At 40.1% G+C, this 10,126-nt stretch overlaps 1 protein-coding gene across 5 annotated transcripts in view; it reads left to right on the top strand.

The window, feature by feature from the left end:
* Positions 1–10,126, top strand: part of Tbc1d31 (TBC1 domain family member 31) — a 75,461-nt gene that overhangs the window by 5,147 nt on the left and 60,188 nt on the right. For all 5 annotated transcript variants that reach the window (XM_008837997.3, XM_008837991.3, XM_008837996.3 and 2 more), the window contains exons 2-4: positions 1,033–1,179; positions 2,888–3,003; positions 5,406–5,584. In XM_008837997.3, coding sequence (XP_008836219.1) covers positions 1,033–1,179; positions 2,888–3,003; positions 5,406–5,584 — 442 coding nt within the window. The remainder of the gene's footprint in view (positions 1–1,032; positions 1,180–2,887; positions 3,004–5,405; positions 5,585–10,126) is intronic.

The raw sequence follows: 10,126 nt of genomic DNA on the forward strand, positions 1-10,126 counted from the left end.
AGGCTCAATGTATGACATATGTTTCTATAGGATAATATTGAAAAATAAACTTCCTTTCTTAACTTTTTGAGTAGAGGTGTGTTTTGTAGGATTTTAAAATAACAGGCATTCCACATAGTTTGAGCGCCTACCATATATTGTAGGTCAGGTGCTGGGATACAGTCATGCACAAACAGTCCTCACAGAGCACACCTGCCAGAGTATTATGGTACATCTATTAGAAATTAAACTACAGGGCTGGAGAGATGGCTCAGTGCTTAAGAGCACTGGCTGTTCTTGCAGAAGACGGAGGTTCAATTCCCAGCACCCACATGGTGGCTAACAACCATCTGTAACTCCAGTTCCAGGGGATCCGATGCCCTCTTCTCTCCTCCTCGGGCACTGCATGCATGGCACAGGTGCACTTGCATACATGCAGGCATAATACTCATACACATAAAATTTTTTAAAAATTTTAAGTTTTTAAAAGAAGCAATAATTCATGCACATTTAATTCATTTGGGGGCATTTTATGTCACAGAAACAATTTTATATTCTGATGTCTATTAATCATAAAATATACATTTTATTTATTTGAGACAGGATCTCCCTGTACCCCAGCTGGCCTGGAGCTCACCATGTAGACCAGGCTGGCCTCAGTCTCACAGAGATCCACCTGCCTCTTCCTCCTGAGTGCTGGGATTAAAGGTGTGCGCCACCACCTCTCGCTCTTGTATATGCTTTTTTGTCTGTCGTTGCTACTGAACAATGAGCTTCGGGAGGGTAGGGACCATGTCTATGGGCTATTCTTAGCCCCCGGCTTCCTCAGTTCTAAGGTTTCAAGTTTTTAATGAATAAATATTAGCTTTCTGAACTGTTTTCAGAAATACTTAGAAGACTGATTCTAGGGAGGAGAAGGTGCAGCAATGGGAGAGGGAGGAGTAAGCAGTCAGAAAACTTCGGATTAGAACAGCTTTACAGAAGCTATATTTTTATATACAAAGTAATATGTGATATCGAATGTAATGTTTGGATTTTGTTTTGTTTTGACAGAATTATAGTGAACATCATTCACAATACTTCTGATTACCACCCAAAAGTTTTGCGGTTTTTGAATGTGGCCTTTGATGGTTCAGGCGATTGCTTAATTGCTGGGGACCATCAAGGAAATATCTATACTTTTGAGTTGCCTGGAAACAGGTGAGCAGATGCTTTTGATATTTACCTTATTATGGAAGAAGTTGTTACTCCACTGACTAGTACCTGTTATTTATTAGTGATTTTCAAAGCTCTTTCAAGTTCTCCTATCTTTCAGGTTCCTTGGGAAACACCGTTGTAAGTGTTGCTGGAAGAAAGTGGGCAAGGGGAGAATTAAAGTTCTGCTTTTGACAATATCTCTAGTAGCCAAGTTTTTCTTTTTTTCTTTTTGAGATAGGGTCTCATGGTATCCCAGGCTAGCCTCCACCTTGCAGGACTATCTCTTCCCTTTCCTCTTCCTCTTCATGGTACAACTCTGCTGTATTTCCTGCCTCTCTGATCCTTTTGTCCCTCATCTTGCCAGTGTCTCCCAGTGCCTACAACTTTACGTTGTGCTGCTCAGGCATCTGCCCTAGGATTATGTCCTTCTCTATTCTAGGCTCTCCTTATAATCAGCCTTGGGCTGCAGCTGTTAGGTAAACACTGTTGACTCAGATCGTCCTGCTAGAATTGTTGTGTGGAGCTTTCTGATAGCCACTAGTTACACATAGCTCTTGAGTTTTTGAAAGAAGACACATTCAAATTGAGGAATATGTGGGTGAAAAACTAAAATACATACAAAATTTTGAATTAAAAAAATGTAAAATTTGATTACATAATAAAATAATGTTTTGGATAGTAAGACTGAATTTTACCTGTGGGTGTTTTTTTTTTTTTTTCACTTTAGTGTGGCTTCTAAACAATCTTAAATTATACATGTGGCACATATTGTATTTCTTTTAGACAAGATGACTCTGTTATTACAGACACCTTAAACTCACCATGTTTAAGGTAGAATTTAATAGTTCCTGTTCTCAAGCTTTTTCCTCTTTTTCCTAAGCCCAAAACTTTTTTTTAATGAAATTCTATTCATATGCCAAGCACTCACCTAAGAATTCACCATGTTATTTAATCACAACAAACTTTTTAAAAAGTTTTTAATTTTAATTTTATTTGAGTATTTTGCCCTGCATTACCTAAGTGCACCTGTGTCATGCAATGCCCGAAGAGGTCAGAAGAAGCATCAGGTTCCCTTAGAACTGGAGTAAAGAATGGTTGTTAGCAGTTATCTCGGTGCTGAGAACTGAACCCAGGTCCTCTGCATGAGCAACCAGTGCTCTTAACCGCTGAGCCATCGCTCCAGCCCCCATGACAAACTCTTAGGAGTCCTGTTCTTATCTTCATTTTGCACTTGAGAAATTCCTGATTCTTTCTTCCCCATATTTAATGCATGCCCAGTCTCTCTCCACTTAACCCCTGAAGCCCGTGTCCTTTCCACTGTGCACTTACATTCTGGTCAAGGTTTTCTCTAGGAGCTTTCACCGTGATTGCTTTTTCTTCTTAGGCCTCCATCTTTCCATTGTCATTGCTTCCAGAATCATCTTCCTAAAAGACCTGTCTGATCATGATTCTGCTATGCTAAAAACAGCCATGGCTTCCCATTTGTGCAAGTAAAAATCCAGTCTCCTTGGGGTGGCTCATGGGGGGTAACTCTAACCTTCAGCATTCTGCACATAAGAATGCCTTCGTTATTCACAGTGGGTCCCCTAGTCTCATAATCTATTTTGGCCTGCCATTTTCTAGATTTCATTTTCTCCTCTAAGGATCCACTAATATAAAGGTTATGACCATTGGTAGAATTTCTGATACTAATGCAGTGATTTCTTAATAGGTTTAATCTTGTTCAGCGAACAGCACAAGCTTGCACAGCTCTGGCCTTTAGTCTTCGTAGGAAGTCTGAGTTCCTTGTGGCATTAGCTGATTATTCTGTTAAATGTTTTGATACAGGTAAGATGTCTTCCTTTTGTCTTTCAAAGCAGAGTAAAATACTTTTTGCAAACTGCGAAACGTTTACCAGTCTGTATGGTTTGAGGGAGTAGTCCATAATACTGACCTCCCTCAGACAGCCATAACCTGGAGGTCCAAGGACCATCCTTGTTTCAGATTAGTTATTTACTGAATCCTGGCTCCCAACTACCTTTAAATTTAGTAACTCACTAGAAAATTCACAGAGCTCAGGAAAGCACAGCACCTATGAGTGACTACAGTTATAATATAGCAAAAGGATATATATTAGAGCCAATCCAGGGGCAGAATCTGGGAGGCTTCTAGAAAGGAATCTTCCTGTGTCCCCAGGACTGAGTTACTCTCCCAGAATCCACATGCCATGACTGCACCAGGCATTGCTGAGTCAGGAGTTCACTCGGGTTTTGGTGTCGAGTTTTAATTGAGGCTCCATTACACAGACATGATTGAATTATTGATTGTGTGTAGATGTGAGGGTGACCTGGCTGCAACATCTCTCATCCCATTGATCACCAGGGTTGAACTGTTGCCTGTGTGGTTGAATTCAGTTTCCAGTCCTGCCTTCCTGAGAGTAGGCAGCTGGTAAACGCTTTGGTACCATCACTGGTCTGTCTAGTGAGACCAGCCCCCACTCTTGAGTCTTCTCAACATAAACTATTTATTTGTAGCTAAGGGACCCACTGTAAATAACGAAGGTGTGGGAAACCCCAAGGTTTTAAAGATTACTTCCCTTGAGTATGGACAAAAATCAGAACTCTCTTGGAAGGACAAATTCCTACTATACACCGATATCCTAAAAAAAATAAACCCACATATTTTATGCCATATTACACATATTTTTTAATTGACAATGTAGAATACTATAGACTAAACTCTTACAATTAAAAAGATCACAGGTAAAAATTAACTTTTTTTTTTTTGTCTTTTTGAGACAGGGTCTCCCTATAGCCCCAGCTGGCTTGGAACTGCTATGTAGACTGGGTTGGCCTTGAACTCACAGAGATCTGCCTGCCTCTGCCTCCTGAGTGCTGGGATTAAAGACCTATGCCACCACTCCTGGCTTCAAAGTCAAAAATTTTATTTATTCTTTTTTGAGACAGTTTTGCTATGTTGTTCTTGCTGTCCTGAAATTCACTGTGTAGCCCAGGCTTCAAACTCAGAATATGGCTTTAGCCTGTCATATGCTGAAATTGCAGACCTATACCACCATACATCGCTTAAAATCAATTTTTAATTTGTATTTTCTGTGTGTTTTTATTGAATTATTTTTTGAATGAGGCTCTCTCTAGGTCATCTGGGCTGGCTTCATAGTCACTGGCCTGAACCTCCCAGGTGTGCGTAGGTGACGGGTGTGTGTCACTGTGCCTGGAAAAATCAATTCTTTAAATCACATTTTTCCCACACTGCTAAATCTGTTCCTTTTTATGTGTTAGAGTATCAGCTATTTCTATAGCTCAAGTAGAACTACTGGAGGCCGTTAGCTCAGTGCATACATTTCATCAGAGTGCTTTGGTGCTTCTCCATTAATAGCCTTTTTTTTTTTTTTTTTTTTTTTTTTTTTTTTTTTTTTTTTTCTTTTTTGTCTTTTTGAGAAAGGGTTTCCCTGTAGCCCTAGCTGGCCAAGAACTCACTATGTAGACCAAGGTGGCCTTGAACTCACAGAGATCCACCTGCCTCTGCCTCCCAAAGGCTAGGATCACAGGTGTCAGCCACTATGCCTGGCCATTGATAGCTTTTTCATTTATTCTTTTTCTCTATTGCCATTTCTTGCCTGGGTTATTACAGCAATATGTAAATCAGGCCTGTATGTATATGTAAATCAATGATATGTGAATCAGGCCTGCCTAATCACTTCCCCTTTTCTAATATATCAACTGTATAGCCTCAAACTACTCTTTGTAAAACACAGACCCAGGTAGCTACTCAGCATAAAACTCTTACTCATAGCAAGGCATGGTGGTGTACACTTATAATCCCAGTGCTTGGGAGGCAGAGGCAGGCAGATCTCTGTGAGTTCAAGACCAGCCTGGCCTACATAGTGAGTTCCAGGCCAGCTCAGGCTACAGGGAGACCCTGTCTAAAAAAGACCAAAAAAAACCCTCTTACTCATGAATAGTACCCAAACTCTAGTGTCACACTTCAGGCTCTTCTTAAACCCTTTGTCAGTCTCATCTCCTGAAACTTCCACGATGTGTCTTATTAACACGTCCTGTGATAACCTTTGTTTGTTAGCCACAGGCTTCCATTTTTGTAGATATTAAAGAGATGCCTTTGTTGTACCTGTCAATCAGTTGCATCTGTTCTTGCACAGTGTTTATGTACAGTGCTTTATGTATAGGTGAGTGATTTTTTTTACTTATGTAACAATTTTACTTTCACCACAGTCACCAAGGAGCTAGTGAGCTGGATGCGAGGACATGAGTCATCAGTGAGTTCAATCTCTGTGCACGCATCTGGGAGATATGCTATCACTACTTCTTCTGACACAGCACAGCTCTGGGACTTGGATACCTTCCAGAGAAAAAGAAAGCTGAATATTCGCCAGTCTGTGGGGATACAGAAGGTCAGTGGCAGGGATGTGCTGGCTTGTGCCCCCTCCCACAGTTTCTTGGTCAGCAGGACTCAGAGATGATTGATTCGTAGGGATTCTTTTTGTCCTAAGTCTTAAGCTGCTCACAACACAGCAGCAGGCATAGCAATCAGTATGATTAAATGATTAAATCAGTATGATTAAATGTTGCTTATGATTATTGTTCCTAACGCTGAGATTTTCTCTTTTAAACTTTTTTTTTTTTTTTTGTTTTTTTGAAGCAGGGTCTCCCTGTAGCCCCAGCTGGCCTGGAACTCACTATGTAGACCACGCTGGCCTTGAACTCACAGAGATCTGACTGCCTCTGCCTCCCAAGTGCTGGGACTACAGGCGTGCACCACTACGCCCGGCTCTCTTTTAAATTTTTATAGCTGTGAAACCTCAACTGTCATAGGTGACAGGCTGTATGATTTTTAGTTTTTAACACCCTTGCAGTTTTGTTACCAACAACTTTAAATGGACAGCAGGTTTACAAGAATTTCAGAGTGAACACATGAGTACCTATCATCTAGAGTCTTGAATTAGCACATTACTACACTGCACTGTACTGTACATGTTAGTATATTGATTTATCCATCTTTCTGCCCCTTTAATTTGAGTGTTGTTTATGTATTTTAAAGTAAACTGCATTGTACTTACCCCTTGTGCTGGATAGCTTTAGTTCTCAACTTGACACACCTGGATAGAGGGAATCTCAACTGAGGAATTTCCTTCATCAGACTGCCCTGTGGCTATGTCTGTGGGGCATTTTCTTTTTTTCTTTCTTTCTTTTTCTTTCTTTCTTTCTTTCTTTCTTTCTTTCTTTCTTTCTTTCTTTCTTTCTTTCTTTCTTTTTTATATTTATTTTTTATTTTATGTGTATGAGTGTATTGCCTGCATGTATGTAACTGTGGGGGGAGGCTGCATTTTCTTGATTGTTGAGTGATGTGGGAGGGCCCAGCCCACTGTGAGTGTTGCCACCCCTCGGCTGGTGGTTCAGTAATGTATAAGAAAGCAGGCTGAGCACAGGCCAGGAGAGCAAGCCAGTAAGCAGTGTTCCTCCATGGTCTGTGCTCCAGGTTCTGCCTGAGTTCCTTTCCTGGCTTCCCTTGATGATGGACTGTGCTTGTAAGCCAAATAAATCCTTTCCTCCCCAAGTTGGTTTTGGTCAGTGTTTTTAACACAGCAATAGAGAAGCTAACTAGAACACCCTTAAATACTTAATCCTACATTTAATTGAATGTGATTGTTAGTTGTTCATTTGAATATATATGCCTAAGTGGGACTGGAGAGATGGCTCAGTGGTTAAGAGCACTGACTGCTTTTGCAGAGGACCCATATAGTAGCTAACAACTGTCTGTAACTCTAGTTCTAGGGAATCCACACCCTCTTCTGACCTCCATGGGCGCTGCATACATGTAGTACATTTACATACAGCCAAAACACTCACAATACATAAAATAATAAATAAAATTTATCAAGTATTTAAAAGGCCTAAATATCTATTCGTTAAGTTTGACAAATACATATACCCTATAACCTGTGGGGATCTGCCATTACCATCCATCCCAGATTGAATTATTTAGTAATAGTTTATTTAAGTCTTTTTTGAGATTTACCTATGTTTTGTTTTGGGGGAGAGGGGTTGTTTTTTGGGCTTCTGAGACAGTGTCTCCCTGTAGCCCCAGATGGCCTGGAACTCACTATGTAGACCAGACTGACCTTAATCTCACAGAGATCTACCTGCCTCTGCCTTCCAAGTACTAGCATTAAAGGCATGGGCCACTACACCTAGAAAGATTTACCTATGTTTTTATGTATATGTAGTTTGCTTTTTAATTGCTGATTAATATTCCGTGTATAAGTTATATCACCTCTAAAAAATTCATTTTCTTTTAAGATTTAATAGTTTTTTCTAACTGATTAGCTAAATACTATTTTCAGGAGTATCTTGTCTCACATGGGATTAATTGCTTTATTTTAGGTTGCATTATAAACACAGTGTTGTTTTTAATTTCTTAATTATTAACATGAACAGCTAGTAATGCATGTCAACCAAAAATTTATTTTATAGTCTCCCTGGAAATCCCAGAGTTGTTTAGTGTGTCTTTAATAATTAAAAAGATAGGAGTTGTAGCTAGCTTACTCATTAGGGACTTAGACCAAATGTCTTAGTAGGTCTTTTCTTCGATTGCTTTAGCACTTAAATTGAATTCTAAAGTCCCAAGAAGAGAGAACATTGGGAGTTGAACCCACAGTGGAAACAGTTATGAAACAATGACAAAAAACTTGTTCTTCTTAGCATGAAATTAAAATTGTGTACACTGGGTGGCTGCCTGTACTAACATTATTTGCCATTTCAACATTTAGGTTAAAAAAGTCTCCAAATATTAGTAGTATATGAATAAAATTAAATATAGATAACACATGTATATTGTGATATATGCATATAAATATATTGTTGTAAAATAATAGAGCACCATAGTCTATAAGTTACCAGAAAATTCTTTGAAAAAAAGAGATAGTTGGGTCAGCAAGATGGCTCAGCGGGTTAAAGGCACTTGCTGCCATGCCTGTTGAAGACCTGAGTTCAATCCCTGGGACCCACATGGTGGAAAGAGAACCAACTCCTGCAAGTTGCCCTCTTACTCCACATGTGCACAGTGGTATATGTATATATGGACACACACACACACACACAAAATACATATACCAAAAAATTATAAAGGAGATAGTAAATGTTTTTGCCTTTGCAGGCCGAGAACAAAATTATATAACCCTTTAAAATGTAGCTATTTAAAAATGTAAAATAGTCTGGGCATGGAAGCACACACTAATCCCAGCACTCCAGAGGCAGAGGCAGGTGGAACTCTGGTTTGGAGGCCAACCTGGTCTACATTGCAAGTTCCAGGCCAGTTGGGGCTACATAGTGAGTTGGGGCTCACCCCTCCCCACCACCCTCCAAAAAGTAAAATAGCCTGGTATGGAGGCAGAGGCAAGAGAATTGCCCCAAGTTTAAGGTCAACCTGGTCTGCATATCCAGTTCTAAGCAAGCCTGGCCTACATAGTGAGACTGTCTCAAAAACAAAAGAGGGGCTGGAGAGATGGCTCAGCAGTTAAGAGCACTGGCTGCTCCTGCAAAGGACCTGGATTTGATTCCCGCACCCACATGGTGGCTAACAACTATCCGTAACTCCAGTTCAAAGGGATCCAATGCCCTCTTCTGACCTCCACAGGCAATGCACCACACCAGCACACCAACCTACATGGAGGCAATATACTCATACATACAAATGAAAATAACAAAATATTTATTGGAAAACAAACAAAAGAAGTAAAACATCTAAGCCCCTGGGCTATGCAAAATTTGGAGGTAGATTAAATAGTTTCCACTCCTTGTTTACTGTTGAAAATGGGAGCCAAATGTAGCCTGCGCTTTAAAACTTTAATTCTTGGGGCTGGAGAGATTGCTCAGTGGTTAAGAACACTGGCTGTTCTTGCAGAAGACCCAGGTCTCCAAGGGCATTGCACAACACGGTGCACTTACCTACATGCAGGCAATACACACATATAAAAATAATAAAATATTTTTTAAAAATGGTGCTGGAGAGATGGCTCAGCAGTTAAGAGCACCTGACTGCTCTTGCAGAGGACCCGGGTTCGATTCCCAGCACCCATGTGGCAGCTACAAACTGTCCTTAACTCCAGTTCCAGGGGAATCCGAAACCCTCTTCTGACCTCCACGGCATTTAAATAAAATATTTGAAAAATTATTTTTAAAAAAACTTTAATTCTTATCAAATTATTACTTAAGCAATATTTTTTCATTCCAGATCCTAATTTTGTAATTTAAATGGAACCTTTACTTACTTATTTAGATAATACATAAGGACTCAAAGAAACTGTGGGTTTTGCTATGAAGTTAAGCATAAGGTTTTTGGGGTTTTTTGGGTCTTTTTGAGACAGGGTCTTCCTGCAGCCCCAGCCATCCTGGAACTCACTACATAGACCAGGCTGGGCTTGAACTCACAGAGATCTGCCTCTGCCTTCCAGTGCTGGGATCAAAGGTGTGTACCACCATGCCTAGCCCTACTTTCTTTTTCTATGACAATTTTTTTAAAAGATTGGGCCAGTTGGTCTTACTGTTTCATCACTGTGGAATTTGTTTTCCCTCCTCCATATTTTTTATAAACTGGAATTTAGGCTAAAGCCTTGAGTAGATTCCTGTTAAACTTTCCCCAACGTATGTATTTACCCCTGTGTAAGATAAATAGTAATAGCACCTACGTCAGACTTGACTTCAGTATTTAAGGTGATAACAGCACTTAGAGTGCTGTTTATACAGTCAGTGCTTAGTAAAGTTCCATTTGCTTTTTTTTTTTTTTGGTCTTTTTTTTGAGACAGGGTCTCCCAGTAGCCCCAGCTGTCCTGGAACTCACTATGTAGACCAGACTTGAACTCACAGAGATCCGCCTGCCTCTGCCTCCCGAGTGCTGGGATTAAAGGCATGTGCCACCATTTACTGAAAAGCAGGGC

The sequence above is a fragment of the Nannospalax galili genome, unplaced genomic scaffold (genome assembly GCF_000622305.1).
Source record: "Nannospalax galili isolate Female #2095 unplaced genomic scaffold, S.galili_v1.0 scaffold17, whole genome shotgun sequence".
NCBI lineage: Eukaryota > Metazoa > Chordata > Mammalia > Rodentia > Spalacidae > Nannospalax > Nannospalax galili.